A 21,961-nucleotide genomic window follows, 5' to 3' on the forward strand; every position below is an offset into this window, starting at 1 on the left:
GGGCAGTCTGCTCTGGCTGGGCCAGCGTTGGGTGGCCTGTGTGCAGTGGGGCAGACTCTAGACCAGCACTGTCCACCAGCACTTTGAGCCGTGATGCGAACGTTCTACACTATCAATATGGTAGCTGCAAGCCACATGTGGAGCATTTGAAGTGTGACTAATGCAACCAAGGGACTGAATTTTTAATTTTCTTCAGTTTGGACATGAAAAGCCACGTGTGCGTTATGGCCACTGCAGCGTTGGGATCCGGCCTCCCATCCTTGACTTTCCGGGGTGGGATGGTCTCCACACAGAGACAAGCAAGCCACGTACATCAGTAAACATCTGTAAATGGCACGGTCCAGAGTGAGGACTTGGGTGTCCGTCAGTTAGAGGTTGGCCTCTTGGTTCTGCCACTTCCTGGCTCTATCACATGGGGTAAATCACCGTCCTCGTTAAGCCTCAGTTTCCTCATCCATAACATGGGGATGATAGTAGTATCTACCTCAGAGGGCTGTGAGGATGAAATTAAATAATGCATGGAAAGCTCAGAGTGCCAGAGGCTGACACTTAGTAAGGGTTTAATAACTGCAAATTGCAAGTTACCTTTGGGGAGAGTGTGGCTTGAGGGGAGTACGGAAATGAGGCTGGGGAGGGGAGATGGAGCATGCCCTGCTGTGTCTTGAACAACCGATGGGGTCCGTCTCTAGCACTTGGCATTAGGAGGTGACCAAGGCGCTGATGTTTGGAGAAAAGTTCAAGAGACTCGGTGAAGTCTCCTGCTCCAACTTTCAGGGCTCGTGCAATGGCCGTTGCTCCCTGACGTTTCCCAAAAGGCCAGGAGGCTCCTCACTGCCACCACACTTGGGCTCTCTCCTCTCCTAGCACTCGCTTTGCCTGTAGCGCGCCTGCTATTTTCAGTCTCAAGCCTCTACTTACCCACCTGTGAAATGGGAACAAGGTGACATGTCTGTCCTTTCCTTTTCCCATGAGGCGGAGAACCTCAAGGCTGTATGACTGATGGTTTCTCTCTCTCTGGGGATCAGGACCAGAGTGAGAAAACCTCTAACGTTCACTCTTACCGCAATCCCCGACGTGATCTCTCCCGTGTTTTGCCGCCCCAGCTGCATTGAGACTTTACCTTTCGTTCAACGCTGTGAAGGCCCCCCGGAAACCAGGAAAGTAGATCCTCACCCTCTGGTTCCTCCGGGAGGTGAGGAAGGAATTCTGACGAGTAGGAATCTAAGATGGGGTTGGCTCCACCTCCTTGCCTGCTGGGGCCTCTGGGCACGGAGGGGTTGGGGAGGAAGGCGAGGTTGTGGATGTGGATGGCAGGAAGACACAGGGCTACGGTGAGCTGGCTGGTAACTCTGCCATCTGGTAGTGACCGCCGCGTCCACGGTCGCGGGGAGCTGGGGGGCAGAGTTGACACCTACAACCGGGAGGCTGTGTCCTCCGGGTCCAGGGCAGCCGAGGGCGGCACGGGGCAGGGCCTCCCTTCCGAGAGTCTGGTTCGTCCGTGCAAGTTCGGTGTGCGACAGTGTGACCCTGAGGCCTCGGCGTCCTGCATCCTCCCTTCTCCTTCTCCCTTTCAGGGCCCCGCTCCTCAGGAGGGCAGGGGGAAGGGAGGGAGAGGGCACACATGTGGTTCGGATCATTTGTTGTGGCTGCAGTCGTGCTTGCAGCTCACGGAAGGCGGCTGAAGCCCCGTGTTTACCAGGGTTGGGATGTGAGCAGAACGGAGCACCTCCACCTCCCCCCGACAGTGCCGATATAATGAGACGTGATTGTGTGTAGGGGGTCATTCCGCTTTGGGGGTGCCCTTCTCTGGGCTGCTCCAGACAGTGAAGCAGTCACGGGAGGGATGGCCCCGTGGGACTCATCGGCCGCCGTCGCGCAGGGCCGGGCACTGGCAGGGTGTGCACGTCCTCTGGGGAGCACCAGCAGCCCCGGGGCTGGGGGAGCGCCTGTTGGCTCCCAAGGACTTCCTTCCAAAGCTGAGACGCCCCAGGCTGCCTGGGCCAGGAGACAGGTATTCTGCCAGCAGGGTCTCGGTCTGCTGGAGACTGCTAAATACCAGTGTCTCGGGAAGGGTCAAGTTTCGCCAGAAGTAGCCTCAGTATCTTGGTCCCTTTATCATTTATCTAGCTGTCACCATGGAAAAGCAAAGGCACAGAGCCCTGCAGGGATGAAACACAGGACAAGCAGGACTTGAGAGGGAGAAGTGTTTCCCCGACCTCGGCCCTGCTGGTGGTTGCGGCCGGCTCATTCTCCATCATGGGGGTGTCCCGAGGGCTGCGGCACGCGTGGCAGCGTTCCCAGCCTCTGCCCATTAGATGCACTGGCAGCCCTCCCCAAGCATGACAACCCAAGATGTCTCCACACAGAGCCAAAAATCCCTTGGGGGTAAGGGGAGCAAAAACGGTCCTGGGGGGCAACCAGTGGTAGATCCAGGGAGAGAAGGAGGCTATGGACACAGTAAGTACCACGGGGCAGGCGGAGGGCAGTCATTGGGCACCCAGGGTGTGATGCCTGTTCTGGCAGCTGGTGAAGACCAGCCCCACACACGTCCAGAATCACCTCCCCTAAGCCAGCCACAGTTGGGAGTAAGCGTCGTCCTGGGGAAGGAGGAAACATGGAGCTGCAGTCAGGGCGGCATGGCTGGGATGTTTGACCCCATGGAGAGGAGCTGCTGCAGCAAAGGAGGAGATCGGCCCTCTCTCCGTCTCGGGACGCTCCCCTTGGCAGGCCGTCTGTCTCATCAGCTTCCCAGAGCAGGCATGTGCGGTGCATCTCAGGTCCTGGGGTGCCCCGGGGACCGCAGAGTGATTGGGTGTCTGGGCACGGCGTCCTGGCGCTGGCATCTCTCCGTGTTGACTCCTCTCTTGCTGGCACGCCCGCCCCCCTGCCCCCCAGGGGCAGACTCTGTCAGCTGGCAGGGGCCTCTTACTGCCCCTGGCCAGGCACAGATTTCAGGAAGGTCCTGGTCTCCTTGCACCTGTATCTACTGCGTGGCAATCTGCCCCACCATCAAAGGCTTGAAACAACAGCAATCATTTTCTCATTCTCTCCTGTGGTTCTGAAGGATAGATAGCTGGACTTAGCAGGGGGGACTCTCTCAGGGTCCCTCGTGGGGTTGCAGTGTCAGATGGGGACGGGCTCAGGTCACCCGAAGGCCCCCCCCTCATGTGTTTGGTGCCTGGGCTGGAGGCTCGTCAGCTGAATCTCTGGGGTCTTCCTGCATCCTGTGTGGTCTCTTCCATGGAGGCTTTAAGGGAGCTCCACTTCTTACACAGAAGTTACAGAGAGAGAGCCTCAGAAGTCACAGAGCATCACTTCTGCCATATCTATTCACTGAGACAGACAGAGGCCCCACCAGGTTCAAGGGGAGGGATGCAGATTCCACCCCCTGGTGGGGAAGGGCAAGGTCCTAGAAGAACAGGTGAAACTGGAAATATCGTGGCTGCCGTTTTGGGAAGATGCCACAGTTCCTCCCCTTTGAATACTGGTCACCAGTGGTGACCCAGGGCTGCTCGGACACTAGCCCATCGTGGTTGGGGCAGGTGTGTCCTCTGTTCTCTGGGACTTCCCAGTACGCAGGGCCGAGGGGCACTCAGCGGGCTGGGCTGGTGGTGCCGAGCTTTCCTGAGACACGCTGCCAGGCCCCGAGGCCCTTTCTGCTTCCACTCGGCCATTGGGTGCCTGTGACCGAAAGAGCAGTGGGCTGCGACTTTAGGCAGAAGACAAAAAACACCGCGGCCCTTTCTCTGCACCAGACTCGTCTTGTCTCCAGCTCCTTCTCCCACATCCATCTGGTCCTCCCTGTTCTGGGTCCTTAATGCCTCGTCACGCCTCTCCCAGCCTCTCCACCTACCAAGGCCCCATTACTCCAGGTGGGCCCTAGTTCTCACCTGGATTCCTGCTCTGGGTACCTGCCTGTCACCGGTCCATTCTGACGTTACTGCCAGAGGCCCTGTCATCAGGGAAGTGACGGCCAGTGGGGGAAACGGACAAATTAAATATAAGTTCTGATCATGCTATAGTAGGGGTCAGCTGGGATGCAGTGTGAGGACACAGGAGGGGAACGGCAAGGGATGGGACAGTCCCCAAGGACGACTAAGGAGAGAGGTGGAGGGAAGGTGTGGGACAGAGGAAGCAGAGCAAAGTGTGTGCTTCCCCAGCAGGAAGAAGCCCATTCTGGAAAGTGCAAGTGGTATTTTCTTGTGCCTGGAAGGTCTGTGCAGAAGAAGAAAGGGTGAAAGGGACCCTTCATTTAAATTCCCTCGGGGTCAGTTCAGACTCTGCGGAAGTTTAACCCATCTCCAGACTCTGCCCTCCCTAGACCCCCGGCGTCCTCACACCCCCTCTGCCCTGCTCCCCACCCTCCTGGACGGTGCCACGCCACCCCCCATACCTTCGGGTGCCTGCACTTGACCTTCTCTCTCCCTGCAAGCACTTCCCACCCCACCTCCACCTTGCTCTCAGGACCAGTCCAAGCTCCCCTCTTCGAACCCCATGGCCCTACAGCCCGTGTGACCCGTTTGGACTTGAGTCCTGGGGCTCACCCCCGTCTTCTCTGATGGTGTTTCCACATTGTTCCCCACGCCAGCTGGTGAGCCCAAGCGTGAGAAGCATCCTTCTCTAGACCCGGCTCAGGTGGGACGTCTGAGACCAGGTGGGAGGCAGAAGAAGCACGTAGGCCAGTCAGGTGCTCAGAGGCTCTCGGGGCGGCTGGTATGCCCCAGGAGCCGCGGGAAGCAGCAGCGAGGGGTGCAGAGCCCTGCAAGGCTGGCCCTGGGCTTCATGTTCTGTCCACTCTTTCTCCTCCGAGATGAAGAGCTTCCTCGGCCTGTGTTGCTTCATGGAGCACGTGCTCCGCGTTGGCAGCGTCCCTGCCCTCACAGAGCTTGCCTCCTCCTGGGACTGTCAGCAGGCACCATGCCCTAGAGTGATGGAGCTGCAGCGGGACAGGTGGGCCGGCAGCCAGCATCTCCTGGGTCCTCTGCTCCGCTTCCCGGTGGGTGGAGGAAAGACAGTGATGGTGGGAGGGAAAGGAGCGGAACACACACAACAAATATCACGCTCCCCTCTTGGGAAAACTTCCAGCAGCCACCAGTGTAATCCTCATCACCATTCCAGCCCCATTCCACCCCTCCCCAGTACAGTGGGCCCCAGGCGTCCTCGGCCTGTGCTCAGCGCTGACCCTCGGGACTGGACACAGAGGCCCGGGGAGCACAGCTCTGGAAATGTATCGACGTGACTCTGCATGAATTTATCTTTTTAGAAGAGGGCTCCGGAGCTTAAAGGAGCTATTCATGAGGTCTGCCCGTGGGTGCTGTGTGCTCAGAGGGTGGGGATCTGGGCGTGCCGAGTGTGTGCAGTGGAGGGAAGCCTGTGTGTACATGGTCACGGTCACAGCGAGGCTGCAGAGGAGCCGGAGAAGGGCAGCCCAGCCGGGGACAGTTAAACTTTTATCCAGGTAGCCTGGGTGCCCGAGTCCAGGAGGGTGAGGCAGCTGTGCTTAACGAACAAACCAAGATCCTACTCAAGCCTCCTTTTCCCAAGCGAATTAGAAGGGCAGGGGGAGGTCTGAACTACGAGGGGGTTCCCTGAGGTCCCTTGAGAAAAGTGGCTTAAATGATCTCAGCAGGTGCCCAAGGGTGGGCCAGAGAGAACGACACTACATAGGCATTGAACAGGTGAATAAATTCAGAATTAATGCATGAACACTCTTCCGCCGTAGGCACAAAATACAGTAAAATTTTGTGTGAAAACCCACAGGAAAGGCATGCGGGGAGAGAAAGTGAGTATCAGACTGCAGAGACGGGGGAGGCAGTTTGCTTGTTAAAGGAGCCTCTTGCCTTGTCTCCTGTGAGGGGACAGAGCAGAGTCCGCGAAGCCATCCTCAGCCCAGGGGGCGGGTATCGGGGCCCCTTGTCCTGCGCTGGGGTGGGGGTGGGCGTAGGGGGCAAAGGCCACAGTCCCGGTTGAGGCACGGGCGGGGTGAAGGTGAGGGGCTCCATCACTGCAGGGGCCGTTCTTGGGTTTTGAGTAAATGCGTTCGTGTCTATATCCTCGTCAGTGCGCATCCTTTACCTTTATTTACCGTCCCCCCCACCCCCTGCTTGCTTCTGAAGATTCGGCAGGGGCTCAAGATGATGAGACAGGCCCCCAAAGCACTCAGCAGGTCACAGTCCTCCCCGGTCTCACTCCCTCCTCCTTCCCACCTACCCGCACCCCCATCCTGAGCTGTCACCCTTTCCGAAACAGGGCGTAACTCATCCTCAGTCGAGACGTCACCTCTTCTGGGCCTCAGTTTTCTCCCTCATAAACTTAGAAGATAAAAAGAGCAGACCCTCAGAGACAGTGTTCTAAATGCTTGACTTTTTTCCTCCCATTTAATTCGCAACTCTGTGAGGCCATTTCCTATCATGAAACCCATTGTATGTACGAGGAAATGAGCACGAAGAGAGTAGTTTGCCCTGAGTCAGAGCCGGAATTTGAACTCCATGTTCTGGCTCTGTTGTTTCTTAATTTTGGGGGTGTGAGGAGGAAGGAAACCTGACTCCTCCCTAGAAAATGCATATATTGGCATACATACAAAATGCGCACACAGTGTTTTCGGGTTCCAGCTCTCTGAAGCCCATCCAGGACCCCCAGTTTCCCTTTTTCATCTGATCCTAACAACCCTTTGAGGATATGTGTGTATTATCCCCCTTCCACAGCTGAGAGAACATGGGCTCAGACAAATTAAGAAATGTGTCCAAGATTACACAATCTTAAGTGGCGGGGTCAGGATTCAAATCCAGGTCAGTCCTCCTAGCTCTATCCAGGGGATCTTTCCTTTCTGGTTGGGGGGTCACCTGGAGGCCCCACGGGGCTGTGGGTGCCTGTGCAGCCCCTGCCCTGTGCCTGGGATCCGGGAAGGCCAGCCAAGGCGCACCTCCCCCTCTCACCTCCGTGGTGGGTCAGCACATCAGCCCAGCCGCAGCCTTCCTTGGGACCCGTCGGCACCCAGGCTGACGGCACCCAGGTTCTCATCCAGCGGGCCAGCGCTCCCGGTGGGCAGGCACCCTGCAGCGGGCTTGTGGACCTCCCTCTAGCTCAGTGCTGGCAGCGAGAGCCCCAGGACAACGTGGACTGGACTCGTAGAGGGGATTGTGCAGGAAGGGTGATCCCTAGGGCCTGGGCTGGAAGGACAAACCCGGCCAAAGGGGACTGACAGGGCGGCCGAGAGCCAGCATCTGAGGAACCCAGGGAGCGTGGAGTTGGTGCAGGGGTCTCCCGGTGCCAGGAGGCAGCAAGGTGCATGGAAAGGTGAGAGAATGGGTGCGAAGCAAGATGAGAAGGGCAGTTCTTTAAGGGAACGGGCAGGAACACAGGCTCCAGCGAGATACGCCTTTTATAGGGATCCAGAGGTCCCCACTGGGGAGGGCAGGGAACCTCTGCGCCCACCTAAGTCCAAGTTCAAGGGGCAGGTCTGGACCGCCCCCGCCCCGGCCTCGGCTGGTTTCCTTTCTCTCGTGCTTTTTATTTGCGCCACCCCTACCCCGGCTCCAGACTCCCAGAACCCTTCCTCTCCCTTTTCCCCACTAACCTGCTCTCGGTCATTTTCATGTTAGGGCATGTAAATGCACGGGTCCCTTTCCCTCGGTACTTGCGTTTGAGGTCCCACCTCAGTGCAGGGTGAGGACTGTTCTGTCCGGGGAGTTTCGTCTGCACGTGGTGCAGATGTGCAGAAGAGGGGGGCTGCGGGCTCCTGTAGGGAGGGGCACCCAGGTGGGCTTCTAGGATAGGTAGCAGGGCAGAAGATCCCCAGCCTCACAGACCTGTACTGGCCGAGTGTCTCCCAGGACAGAAAGGAGGAACAGAAGCTTAGCTGGGTGTCGGGGGAGCCCAGATGTGGGAGTGGTCAGTCTGTCGAGCCTGCTGGCAGGCCTTCAGGGTGGTTCAGGAACCTCTGGGCAGGGCCCTGTGTGCTGCCTCAGTGATGGACGGGGCCAAAAGCCACCTGCTGAAAGGAAATGTCGCAGGGAGCCAGGGTGGTCAAGGACCTCTAGTGACCCAGCTCTGATACTTGTCCCTGCTTGTGTGCAGGGCTCTGGACAGACCGAGGCAGGTATCAGACTCCCGGAATGAGAAAGGCAGATGACAGGTGGTGAGTCAGAAGGTGTTAAGTGTTTAGATACGCCTCGCCTCATTCCTCAGAAACTGTTTTGGCCTAAACGCCCCCCAAGAAAAGGCATACAATGAAACCATATATTACAAAGAAAAATAATCATTTCTATAGACAGGACTTCCCTGGTGGCACAGTGGTTAAGAATCCGCCTGCCAATGCAGGGGACATGGGTTCAAGCCCTGGTCCGGGAAGATCCCATGTGCTGCGGAGCAGCTAAGCCTGTGTGCCACAACTACTGAGCCTGAGCTCTAGAGCCCATGCGCCACAAATACTGAGCCTGTACTCTAGAGCCCGCGGGCCACAACTACTGAAGCCTGCATGCCACAACTACTGAGCCTGCGCTCTAGAGCCCGCGAGCCACAACTACTGAGCCTGCATGCCACAACTACTGAGCCTGCGCTCTAGAGCCCGCGAGCCACAACTACTGAAGCCCGTGCGCCTAGAGCCCATGCTCCACAACAAGAAAAGCGACCACAATGAGAAGCCCGTGCACTGCAACGAAGAGTAGCCCCCGCTCGCTGCAACTAGAGAAAGCCTACACGCAGCAACGAAGACACAAAGCCTTTAGCCAAAAATAAATTAAATTAATTTAAATTAATAAAGTATAGACAATCCAGAAAGAAGAGGATGTCAAAACCTGGAGAGAGGAAAAAGCACATGGGTGCTGTCAGAAGGACCTCAGTCACTAGAGGTGGGCCCTGCAGCTAGTGTTGATGCCTGACAGCCGCTCACTGGGCCCCCAGGGAAGATCTGGTTCTGAGCAGCCCAGCTCCTGGAGCACCTCCCAGGGTGAGCCAGCGGCTCCTGTGCCCTCACAAGGTAAGCCAGCATCTCCCGTGAGCTCCATGGTCCCTGCCTGTGTGAGATGTCAACAGCAAGGGTTCCAGGGTCAAATAAATTTGGGTAACATTCATATTATACCCCACTCCCCTTACCCCTGGGAAGGTCACAGTGTGTAATTATTGAAAAACATCTGAGATGTCTCCACACTTGACCTGGTTAGCTTTGCATTTCCCAAACTTACTTGACCACAGAACCCATTTCTCAAGGAGCATCTGTTAACCCCAAGGAACTAGTTTCTACACAACACACTTTAGGGGACACAGGAATAAGTGACTTGATTGGTTGTTTGTTCTTACTGACTAGAGACCAATTATTATGGAAGACTTTACGAAAAAATAATCATTTTCATTTAGAAGACCTGATATTAAGCTTTTTTTTTTTGCTGCAAATACTGACATAACCCAATTATCTATTGAAGGCAATAAACTAGAGTTTCTGGTAATAAAACTACGATTTAAGCACATAGGACACATGTTCTATATAACAAATCATCCAAAAATAACTTCAGTTTGTGAAGATATGAATTACAGAATGGGAGCCAATACTATGTTCGCCCAGTTTTTCTTTTTTCTGTTTCCCCCTTTTTGTTGTTGCTGTTCTGTACCTTGCTTTGTTTCACTTAACACATCTTGGAGATTATTCCGTATCAACAGAAACCATCTTCGTTTCTTTTTAGGGCTGCACAGAATATTGTCGTAGAGGGAGCATAGTTTGTTTCACCTGTTCTCTGTGGATGAACATTTACCTTTAGTCTTTTCTGTTGCAACCAATGCTGCAATAAATAACCTTACACATACATTATTTTCACACGTGAGTATGTCTGTAGGAAGATTACTACATGTGGAATTGCTGGAGTATATTGACGATATCCTCAAATTGCCTTTGTCGGCATTGAGCGTGTACATTCCCCCACAGCCTCTCCAAATGATCATGCTTTGACCTTTGCAATCCGAAAGGTGAAAAATGGTGTCTTAGTATAGTTTTACTTTATGTTTCTTTTATGATGAGTGAGGATAAATGCCTTTTACTATGTGTAAGAGACATTAATTTTTCCTTTTTCCATTAACTCTGTTTATATCTTTGCCCATTTTCTTTTTCTTTTTTTTTGCGGTACGCGGGCCTCTCACTGCTGTGGCCTCTCCCACTGCGGAGCACAGGCTCTGGATGCGCAGGCTCAGCGGCCATGGCTCACGGGCCCAGCCACTCCGCGGCATGTGGGATCCTCCCGGACTGGGGCACGAACCCGTGTCCCCTGCATCGGCAGGCGGACTCTCAACCACTGCACCCATATTTCTATTGAACTTTCATTTTTTTCCTTTTAAATACTAGGAAGATTTATATATCACTTGTGGTCTGGGAGCTGAATAACAGATATTTTTCCTTATTAATTTTTAGTTTGACCTTGCTTATTGTGATTTTTTTTTTACCATGCATATTTTCTTTACTTTAATGTAAAGTTTATCATTTAAAATTTTTATGGCTTCTAGGTTACAATTTGATAGCCTGTCACCACTCTAAGATTATAATAGAATTCTCCCATTGTCTCTTCTAGGATATATAGATTATAAATATATTTATAATGTGAACATATTAAAATATAATATATCATATAAATACATAAACAATAAATATGTAAATAATACAAATGGCTAGATTTATATATAACATATAAATAATATAAAGTACATTGTTAAGATATATAATGTTATGTTTATGTAAATATTATTCCATTTACAATTTATCCCCATGACAAGATGAGCTATAACTTGATTTTTTTCTAGATAGCTACTCAGTTGTTCCAGTTCCAGTTGTGAATAATTTATCTTTACTGAAGTCCTATGTTTGGAACTATTTCTGGACTTTCTATTTTGTGCCATTTATGTATGTCTGTATACTCTTGCACAAGTTCTGTCCTATTTTAAATATGTTAGCTCTATATGTGTTTTAATAGCTAATAGAGCTAGACTCTGCTCCCTTTAGATTTTTTTCTGGCTAGCCTTTATGTTTACTTTTTCCTTGTAAATTTTAGGATCAGCTAAGTTCCAATTTTTAAAAAATCCTCTTGCTATATTTATTGGGATTGCATTCAATTTATAGACTGACTTAAGAGGAAGCGCCAATTTTATGATGAATCTTTCTAGCCAAGAATGCGGGCCGCCTTTTGAATGGAGTAAATGATTGTCTACGCCTCTCCAGGCAGGATGGTGTCCTGGATGGATGACTAACTAACTCCAGGATGGAGTTAGCTATAAGGGTGAACAGCCGGTGGAGGACAGACCACAGTAGCCAGAGAAGTCTTGAACACTGTTGGATATAAACGGCGTGGCTGGAAGCCTCTGTAATCAAATGAGGAAGCATAACTATCCCTCCCAGAAGAGAGCCCTGATGTGAGTCAGAGGCAGTTGTCAGGATTCTAGAACTGGGTCGTGTACAGATGCCACCTTGAAGGAACAGTGCCTGCAGCCAAGGGACATAGCTCGAGCCGAGCTCACAAAGAAGGAGCCAGGGAAGAAATACACTAATCTCACTTTCCTCCCTCCCTCTGGTCTTTAGGGCTCCCTGCTGGCCAAACCCTCCCAGCAGCCAGAGGCCCCAGGAGCCCACAGTTTCATCCACTGAGGTCAGCTCTGGGGCAGAGGGCAGGATGGAAAAGGGTGTAGGCTGGACGTGGGGAGGCAACCGGATGGGGGAGGCAATCCATCCTCACCTCCAGCTCACACAGTCCGGCACTCAGGCCCCCAAGACAGTTGTTTCTGCTCTGAGATAAATGGAGTAAGTAAAGATCAGAAGGGCTTCCCTGGTGGCGCAGTGGTTGAGAGCCCGCCTGCCGATGCAGGGGACAGGGGTTCGTGCCCCGGTCTGGGAAGATCCCACATGCCGCGGAGCGGCTGGGCCCGTGAGCCATGGCCACTGAGCCTGCGCGTCCGGAGCCTGTGCTCCGCAACGTGAGGGGTCGCAACAGTGAGAGGCCTGTGTACCGCAAAAAAAAAAAGAAAGATCAGAAGGTTATCACTTCCTTCTGCTCCTTCTAAAAGGACTTTGTACCTGGGCAGGAAGGCTAAAATCATGTAACGACTGGAAAACCCACCAGGAAGGGAAGGCAGAAGTTTCGTGGTGCACTGTTCAGTGACACATCCCCTGAGCAGTCTGGGCGGCCACCCTCACCCCTGCCAAAATATCTTCTTGTGTGACTGGAGAGCAGAGCCAAACAGACAAACAAGTGAGCACGAGAAAGAAATACTTGCTAAAGTCCAGAGTCTCTTATAGATATATAATTTAAACACTCGTAGAAAACTACACGCCGGATCTTCCTTTTTCAAGCCCCAACCACGTGGCAACATTCCAGGAGAGGCCTTGGTCACTGGCAGGCACCCTCTCAAACCAGTTTGCGCCACAAGTGGTCTGGAGCCTCGGAGGTCAACGGGTTGCCTTGCCCGGCCCGTACCATCTGGCCTGGTTTTTATCCAGACCAGGATGTGACTGACCCAAACAGGCTGTGCCAGGAGGAGACTCCAGTGACTTCTCCAACCAGGTCACCTCTACAGAAGCAGATCACCATGGGATTACCCGGAGGAGACGGGTTTTCATAAATCATTCTCAGCCCGGAGGAGTGGCACTGTGTGAGGCTACAGCTAATGAGGGTGTAGAACAGGTTTCCACGTGGGGAGAAAACCCTCAGGCGGACGTGGCCATCCAGGCGGAGCGAGCAGGAAGCTAGAGAGAGGACACTGTGCAGCCCAAACACTGAGACATAATGGAGTCACCTCTCAAGGACAAAAGCCCCCAAGACCGTGTTTTGTGAACTGGGTGAATTAGAAACTGACACCTACTTGTAAAGGAGACTGTTCAGATTATACATTAAAAGCATGTGCTTTGCTCAGGCACGTCTGACAGCCACTCATTAGCTGGGATCTTGGGGTGAGCCACCCAATCTCCTTACAGAGGGTGGTAATAGTACCCATCTACCCCAAATTGTTTTGTGGCGAGGAAATGAGATAACTTCATGATAACTTTCGACTGAAAAAAACGCACAACCTAAAAGTTGCGAGTTACGTTTTATTCGGGGACCTATCTGGGGACTATAGCCTGGGAGACAGCCTCCCTGGTAGCTCTGAGGGACTGTTCCAAAGAGGTAAGGGAGGAGCAAGGTATATAGGAGTTTTTACTGAAAAAAAATCACGTAGTGGACATCAAAAGATTACTGCTAATCACAAAAAAACAGACATCTCAAGTTAATGACTTTAGTGTTTTTCTATGTATGGGAGGATCCAGGAGTCTGGACTCATTGAAATTATTCCCTAGATATCATATGCGTCTTAACTATCTAGGACCAGTTTTTCTCCGTCCTGAATCCCCTCAGGGTGCACTGTTTGGGTGGCTGCCGTGGCTGATGGCTTGATGGCAGCAACATTGTTGTTTCCTGCAATGAGAGGCAATATTTTGTTGTTGTTGTTTGCAACGCATGTGAAGCATTTTAGCACAGGGCCTGGCACACAGTAAGTCAAGTCTCCGTGAGTGTAAACTGTGATAACCGTTGTCTTCAGATCTTGTAACTGAGAAAGCTTATATGAGCAGATATTAAATAAACTTTAAAAATGGGCTCTACATAAGGGAGCTTCCCAACTTAGTTAAAAATATTTTGCTGCGTGGGGTGAGGGAGAAAGTTAAGAAATGAGAATAATACAATAGGATTTCAAAGCTTCCACCTTATTAGAAATCAAGATGTTCTTCTAAGTGGCTCTAAGTCTCCCTCAACTCCAGAATTTGGAGACCTGATAAAAAAACTTTGAACCTTTGACTGTAAAATGCATCTAACTCTTGTTTCTTCTTGCTTGTGCTGTGATCTTAGTGCCAGGGTCTTGGCTGTGCAGTGATAGGCCATCCTCCTGTTGCTGTAAGGAACTGCACTGCATTGAATGGGTGATACGTGTTTTTGTTTGTTTTTGTTTTGTTTTTTCTTTTTTTGCGGTAAGCAGGCCTCTCACTGCCGCGGCCCCTCCCACTGCGGAGCACAGGCTCCGGACGCACAGGCCCAGCGGCCACGGCTCACGGGCCCAGCCGCTTCGTGGCATGTGGGATCCTCCCGGACTGGGGCACGAAGCCGCGTCCCCTGTATCGGCAGGCGGACTCCCAACCACTGCGCCACCAGGGAAGCCCGGGTGATATGTTTTAATATTTCTGAGCCAAGGATATTGGGGTATTAAGATACAATATAGGATTTCAGGAAGCTGCCAACTTGTTACCCCTTAGTTTTAAATTTGAATTGCAGTTGGATTTTCCTGGTTAGAAGTGGGGTCTTTCCCTAGTTAGAAGAATCAGATACTCTTAACCAAAGGAAATCTTCAGCAAGGTACGGTTTTTAAACAAAACCCAGGATTTGGATTCAGAGGATTTACATGTTAAGACCTGCTAACTGTGTAGAACACAGACTCCTGAGCTTCGTCCAAAAAAGGTGATAATAATTAGGATAATCATAAGATTTCTGTAAGGATCAAATAAAATGTGAACCATGTTCTTTGTAAATTGCAGAGTGTTATATACAATGTTAACTACTTGTTATTTCTTTCATTCCTTCTGGCGGAAGGAGCACAGACCAGAAGTTGAGTCTAGATTCCTGTCCCTGCACAGGTCCCCCTTTCCAGGACCTGTGACCTCAAGAAAGTAACTTCATCTCTCTCTCTCTTTTTTTTTGGTTTGGCCACACTGTACAGCTCGAGGGATCTTAATTCTCTGACCAGGGATTGAACCTGGGCCCCAGCAGTGAAAGCACAGAGTCCTAACCACTGGACCACCAGGGAATTGCCTTTTTTTTTTTTGTAACTTAGTCTCTAAAAGGTACAGTTTTGTGGTCTAGGAGACATTCTAGGATTATGAATCCTTTCAGAGGAAACATGTTAGATTGGAATAGGAAGGGATGAAGAAAGCAATCCTCTCTGAAGGGCAGGGGGAGATGAGGCCTTGCTCCTCTCAGGATGACCAGGAAAAATACTTCTGGGACACGAAGGAAAAAAACAGGGAGCCGTGAAACTCTCCCGTGAAACAGGGAGCCGTGGCCACTGATTTCTGGGATGTCGCAAGAACGTCCAGGTCTGGTGGTGAGCGGTAATCTGAGACACATGTACGGTCAGCACTGACCTAGATGTATGACCCACAAAAAGAAAAAGAAAAAAAAAGGAAAAGGCATTACTACCTGAGTTCAGTCACTGTCCCACAAATAGCAGCACAGTCAGCCGTGACCTCCAACGCTAAAAAGCAGCCGACAGGTCCTGCAGACACACACTCGTGTGATGCCTACACACACGCACAAGGTAAAGGCATCGACGCTTGGTACCAAGGGAAAGAGAACCAGGAGGGCGTTAGAATGGCCCTCCCAGAGTCAGACAGAGTGGGCAGCTCTTCCGAGGATTTGACAGAAGAGCTACAGGAACCATGGGAATAACTGGTTTCAGGACAGATGTCGCTGAAGTTCCTACACTTGGGCCCACTTTACCCACACGCCTGTCTGCCTCCATGTATTGACAGACCCAAGTCATTTTCCAAGATTCCTAGAAAATCTCAAATAACCTCAAGGAAAATAAGAATCACAGTCATCTCCAGGTTCTCAAAGAAGGACTAAAGTCAGGAGAAGATCTGAAGTTGGAGGAAGGGGAATAGATTGAAAAGGAGGATCTCATGACTCGAAGAGCAGCTGTCACTTGGTGTAGTCATCCTCCAGGGCAGACAGCATGATAAGGTCTAAGTGAGAGGGGGGTGGGTGCTCAGAAAAGGCCTGAATGTCGTCTGTTTCAATGACAGTCTGGTTCCTACAAGGCAGCGTACGGAATCAAGCCGGGAAGAGCTCCTCTACATAGATTTCCATCCTCACCAACCGGGGGCTCCTTCCGCAGGGCCAGTGCTTAAAACCCTCACTGTCAAGTTTCTTTGCAAGCTCCTATTCTCACTGTGTCAAAGAGTGTGTCTCTAGTTTGGTTTATATAAAGATCTAGTTGACCCAGAAGGTTGTCTCTGAGATCTGACAAACACCACACCTTTTAAACTCTTCCTTGCAGTGTTTTACTGTTGGCAGTGCACTTAACCTCCTAAGCCTTGTCATTCTCAGCTTTTAACATGGAGATGGTCATAGCACCATCCTCATAGAGCTGTTGTGAGAAATAAATGAGATGATGAACCTGCAGCTCCTAGAACACTGGCTGGCACATAGGAAGGCCTCATCAGTAATGGCTATTGCCCAAGCTCCCCTAGCAGTCAGGAGGCAGGAACTGGTAGCCCTGGCTAATGGGTCAGGAAATAGGGACTTGACCAGTTCTTGGAACTGAGAAGTCCAAGGCAGGTGTGGCTTCAGGTACAGCTTGATACAGGGACTCAAGTGATGAAACCAGGACATGGTTTCTCTCTCTCCAGCTCTCAGCCCCTCTCCCTCTGAGTTGGCTGCAAGACGGCTTCAGCAGTAGGCCGCCCCTCATTGTAGAGCCAATGCAGTAGAAGAGGGTACCTGTCCACTCTCTCTGAAGCCCCAGGAGTGGTCTCCTCACACCTCCCTGGCTCTGGCTGGATGGCAGAACCTTCCCCAAGTGAACCACTGAAGCCAGAGAACATGCAGCCCAGCTTGCTGAAGATCCACCTCTGGAACTGGGGGCAGGGCCAGCGCTACCCAAACCTCTCAGGCAGGGAGACTTGCTTCCCGGAGGGTCACTGGTGGCGCCAGGAGGGAAGAGATGGCCGCTGAGTGGAAAACTGCGGTGAACCCACAGTGGCCGCCCAACCTAAGGAGCAAAGGGATTTAACTTCCTTTGGCTACTGACTGGCTGGTTAGGGAGAGGTGTGCTTCCACTTCCCACAGGGCCAGCTTGAGCACCTAGAGGCCTCAGAGCTGTTCCGCCGTCATTGCTAAGTGTTAGCAGGTCAGTCGGTTCAGCAACTCTCAGGACACCAACTAGTCCACAGAATTCAAAGATTGCGGTGAATTTCAGTAACACTCTTTAAAAAGAGTTGACATTTAAAAAAATATTTTTTAACTTATTTTTATTTATTTATTTTTGGCTGCGTTGGGTCTTCGTTGCTGCGCACGGGCTTTCTCTAGTTGCGGCGAGAGGGGGCTACTCTTCGTTGCGGTGCGTGGGCTTCTCATTGCAGTGGCTTCTCTTGTTGCGGAGCATGGGCTCCAGTAGTTGTGGCTCACAGGCTCAGTAGTTGTGGCTCGCAGGCTTCAGAGCACAGGCTTGGTAGTTGTGGCGCATGGGTTTAGTTGCTCCGCGGCATGTGGGATCTTCCCAGACCGGGCCTCAAACCTGTGTCCCCTGCATTGGCAGGCGGATTCTTAACCACTGCGCCACCAGGGAAGTCCTTCAGTAACACTTTTAATAGACCTGCCAGTTAATAAAAATAAACCCAGCCATGGAAATCAAACTCATCTGAGGCTATTTCCTATTCTTGTCATGGGAAATTGTAGGAAAGTGCACATTCCTTAAGAATGGAGTAAACTGGGCTTCCCTGCTGGCTCAGTGGTTGAGAGTCCGCCTGCCGATGCAGGGGACACGGGTTCGTGCCCCGGTCCGGGAAGATACCATGTGCCGCGGAGCGGCTGGGCCCGTGAGCCATGGCCGCTGAGCCTGCGTGTCTGGAGCCTGTGCTCCGCAACGGGAGAGGCCACAGCAGTGAGAGGCCACGTACCAAAAAAAAAGAAAAAAAAAGAATGGAGTAAACTTCCTCATCCTCGTCCCAGAACGCCCCCATCAGTCGGGCCTTTTATCTCGTGGCAAACATGACCCCTCCCCGCCACCAGCTTGCTTCTGACCCCCTGAAATGGGTGTGTGCTTTACACACATGCTCTCGTCACACCTCCCAGTTACTCAACGTGTCGCAGAGGAGGGCACCGAGGCTAAGGGGAGGCCAGGCTGCCAGACAGCTGACCATCTGACTGTCCCCATCTTTGACTCCCACGTGTGGTACCCACACACCCGCCCAGAGGTGTTCCTCGCCCGTCCTCAGGGAGATAGCCCAGGGTGCCTCCTCAGATTCTGGCTCTTGCATTTGCGTCCATGGGGCTGCCTGCCGGTGTCTTCTTCCTCTCCCTCAAACTCGCCCACTTTTAAACCCTGTGTTGACAGAAGCCTCTGCTGCTGAGTTGGAGTCCTCACTCCACACATGATCGCTGCCATGCACCTTCGGTGGCCCAGGCCCAGAGCCGGCTGTGAGGACACAGTCCAGCCATCACCGGGTTCTGGGTTCTTCAGGGAATGAATTCTCCCATCTCAACTATCACAGCAAAAACATTTCTCCCTCAGCATTCCCTCAAAGCATCACCCCAGCCCTCCTCCATAGCCCTCATGTGAGGACCGCGGGGGAACATCTGTGCCGGGCTCACCTTAGGCCTCAAGTGCCAGAGGTGGGCACAAGAGGTTTAGCATCCTCCCGGCACTGAACCTGTCTGATGAGAGCTCCTTACACCGTGTTCACAGGTGACTGCTGGCTACTGGCAGCCATTGCCTCCCTCACCTTGAATGAAGAAGTCCTGGCCCGAGTCGTCCCCTTGGACCAGAGCTTCCAGGAGAACTACGCGGGGATCTTCCACTTCCAGGTAACTTAAGAGTTGGCTCGAGCTTCTCCTGAGCAGGTCCTGAGGGCTAGGAGCAGGTGCTGGGGGCCAGGCAAGGACACTGAGAGACAGCAGGAAGCTGCCTGGCCTGTCGTCGCCCTGGGACCCTGTAAGGACAGCAATGCGGAGGAGGGCGGTAGGGCAGGGCACTCAGGAAGTAATTCCCACGTTTCTTTAAGAAAGTTGACCATTTGGGGTCTGAGACAAAATGTTAAGGTACCGCTCGCTGTTCTCCTTTTATGCCGGTAAAGGAGAAATAGCATTTTGAAAAGCATAAGGCTGGAGGGGCAGGTGTGGCCTGGGAGGGAAGGGCAGGTGCCTCTGCGCTCGTTTCTCAGCGAGGCTGTACCTGCAGGAGGAGGGCTAGAGGGGAGCGTCTCCTCGGGGATGCGATGGGCTTGGGGAACCGGCGCCCAGGGGCCGGGCAGGGAGGAGCCAGCTGCGGCTCCCCCCGCACACTGCCGCCACCTCCCCCTCCTGCAGTTCTGGCAGTACGGCGAATGGGTGGAGGTGGTGGTGGACGACAGGCTGCCCACCAAGGACGGGGAGCTGCTCTTCGTGCACTCGGTAGAGGGCAGTGAGTTCTGGAGCGCGCTGCTGGAGAAGGCCTACGCCAAGTAAGTGCCTGCCGTGCCCGTCCCCCCGCAGCCTTCCCCCAGCTGCCCTGCATTCTGGGAAGCAACACAGGACTTAGGCGAGGGCTGTCCCGAAGAGAAGTCCTCTGGTACAGAAGGACTACTTTGGACAAGATTGGGCTCTCAATTCTAGGAGATAACGCACCCAGCTCTTGCCGTTTTTAACCAAATGCACAGGAACGAGTCATGGTACTGATCGTGCTGGCCTTGAGAAGGGCCTCTGCTTCCTTGGCAGGTCATGTTACATTTTTGTCAGCTAAATACAGCAAAGAGTTGCTGCCCGTGGGCAAAACTATCCACTGCAGAGGTATGAAAATGATGCAGACTTGCCCACAGTACATAATACGCTGAGTAAAACTGGTTTCCCCAGCCGGGCCCCCGCCCCCCCAGGCTGCCCGGAGTCGAGCCTGTCCAGCGCTCAGCACTGCCCGTTCTCAGCGGGACGCCCACGTCGGCCCCCCTCCAGAGTGGCCGGGTCCTGGCCCTGCTGTCTGGGCTCCCTCTGGGAAAATGACCGGCTCTCAGGCATCAGGAGGATTTCTGTTCCTTCCAGCCCCTGCCAGGGAGGAGGGCCAGGAGTCACACACCCAGCTGTGAGAATCTGGGGCCTGAGATGCTACTAAGTCTTATGCTTTAACAGTAGAGTTAGGGAAGCCACAGGGCGCCAACATCGCCATGGGGAGAGACCAGCCCCTCCTAACACAGCACACGGAAGCTGCTTTCATTACTGAACTGTTTTCTTTTAAGCTATAAATGCCAAACAGCCAATTTAGCAGACCTCCCCTTTCCTGCCAGGATGTAGAAAGAATCAATACAGGAGGTTGGGCCAGATAAACACCGAGGTCCTTCCTAACTCTTAAGGTTCTGTGAGATTTTTCCAAAACCTTCACCAAGTACCAGGCAGTGGTAGCTTTGGTGACAGTCACTGGCCCTCGTGGGCACCCGGAGGTGGAGACAAACCAAGGAAAGACCGAGCAGGGGGTCCCTGCAGCATCCAACAAAAGAGGCGTGGGGGGAGGGGCGCTCTGAGAAGCAGAAGTGTCCGCACCAGGTGGCAGCGGCATCTGTCCCCCTCCTGCAGGATCAATGGGTGTTACGAAGCACTCTCCGGGGGTGCCACCACTGAGGGCTTCGAGGACTTCACCGGAGGCATCGCCGAGTGGTATGAGTTAAGGAAGGCCCCTCCCAACCTGTTCAGGATCATCCAGAAAGCTCTGCAGAAAGGCTCTCTCCTTGGCTGCTCTATCGATGTAAGTCCAGGCCTCCCTCCCTGGCCGCACCCCCATCTGCTCTAGCTGAAGGGAGCCTCCGCCAACAGTGACCAAAGAGACCCACTGCCCTCATTCCCCACACGGTTGGCGCGTCCTTTGTCCACCATAGTGCACCTCACCCGGAGCCCAGGGGTGGCTAGGCAACCACCAGGCTGGCTGGGGTACAGCTGCTGGGGCGATGGTGACTCCAGCCTTTCCTTCTCCCACCTGCTTACAACCCTCAGCCTCCTTGAACTCACCACCCCGGACCACAGCTTCCCTGAGAGTCCCCTGCCCTCTGCTGGGCCCAAGGCAGGACCATTCTAGACACCTTCTGCCCCACCTGCGGGGCCTATGACCGCAGGGAGCCCAGCAGCCTTCCCTCCACTGCTGCAGGGTTAAGGGGCCTGTGGCAAGACTTCAGAAGGCACAGGAAGGAACCATTCCCACGTGCCACCCTTGCTGGTGAACGTCACCAGAGGAAGGGAGGTGGGCACAACCCCTGTCCCCAAGGAGCCTCCAGGCTTTGCCTGTGCCCGGCACCGGAGCCCTGTCCTAGCTCTGGTCCCTGTGGGGACAGGGGTAAGAAGTGTGGCTCTGGGGGCCCAAGTCTCTGTCTGACTCTAGGCAGGGATTCTCAGACTTTCTCTGCAAACCATGTTTGCATGGCAGAGACCCTTTCTACTCCGACACAGCCCTTCTCATTGACCCAGACAAAAATAACAACCTCCATCAGAACAGATGGGGAAGGAATGACTGGGGAAGTTCTAGTAGAACAGAAGCCAATTCTGAAGTCAGGCAGAAACGAACGGCTGTCCTAGTGTAAACCCTGCAGTGGGTGGGGCAGCCCTCGCAGTTTCAGGGGACTCAGCGCACCTGGGCCACCGATGCCGTCCAGGTGTGTGTCCTGAGTCCCCTCCACGGTGTGCCCTTTCCTGCGGGAATTTGTGACCGCGCCGGGCACACACGAGTGCAAGCGCCGCTCTCCCAGAGGGCTGCCCTCGGCCTCTTCTCTGGTTGTGAATAGCCGGGCAGCGCCTCAAAGAAGTAGTAGGTGGGCCTCCAGGCGGGAGCGAGAGCCCTCCACCCGGGCCAAGGCCCTGCTGAGCCCTGAGCGACAGAGGGAGGGAGGGAGGGAGGGAGGCAGGGAGGCGGCCGGCCTGGGACTGATTCTCCCACATTTCCAGATCACCAGTGCTGCAGACTCGGAGGCCATCACCTTCCAGAAGCTGGTGAAAGGGCACGCGTACTCGGTCACTGGCGCCGAGGAGGTAACGCCTGGCAGGCATTTTCGGGGGTCTTTCTCTTGTTCGCCCGATGGCGAAAGCCATTTTTGCTGCTTGCTGAGGGTGGGGCCCTTGTTCCCCAGTTCTCGCTGCAATTCAGGGCCAAGGGGATGGGCCGGCCCTCTCCAGCCCCTGCCGGCCACGTGCTGCCCTCTGCTGGCCACAGGTCGGTCCAGGCCCTCTGTGCCACTGAG

At 53.3% G+C, this 21,961-nt stretch overlaps 1 protein-coding gene across 1 annotated transcript in view; it reads left to right on the forward strand.

Moving 5' to 3' along the window:
- The window catches only part of CAPN2 (calpain 2), a gene marked incomplete at its 5' end in the record, with an annotated part of 63,129 nt that overhangs the window by 10,993 nt on the left and 30,175 nt on the right, over nt 1-21,961 (forward strand). Inside the window, 4 exons of the mRNA XM_082833777.1 lie at nt 18,460-18,578; nt 19,080-19,213; nt 20,313-20,481; nt 21,669-21,752. Coding sequence (XP_082689903.1) covers nt 18,460-18,578; nt 19,080-19,213; nt 20,313-20,481; nt 21,669-21,752 — 506 coding nt within the window. The remainder of the gene's footprint in view (nt 1-18,459; nt 18,579-19,079; nt 19,214-20,312; nt 20,482-21,668; nt 21,753-21,961) is intronic.

The sequence above is a fragment of the Leucopleurus acutus genome (genome assembly GCF_964270905.1).
Source record: "Leucopleurus acutus genome assembly, chromosome: 2".
NCBI classification, from domain to species: domain Eukaryota; kingdom Metazoa; phylum Chordata; class Mammalia; order Artiodactyla; family Delphinidae; genus Leucopleurus; species Leucopleurus acutus.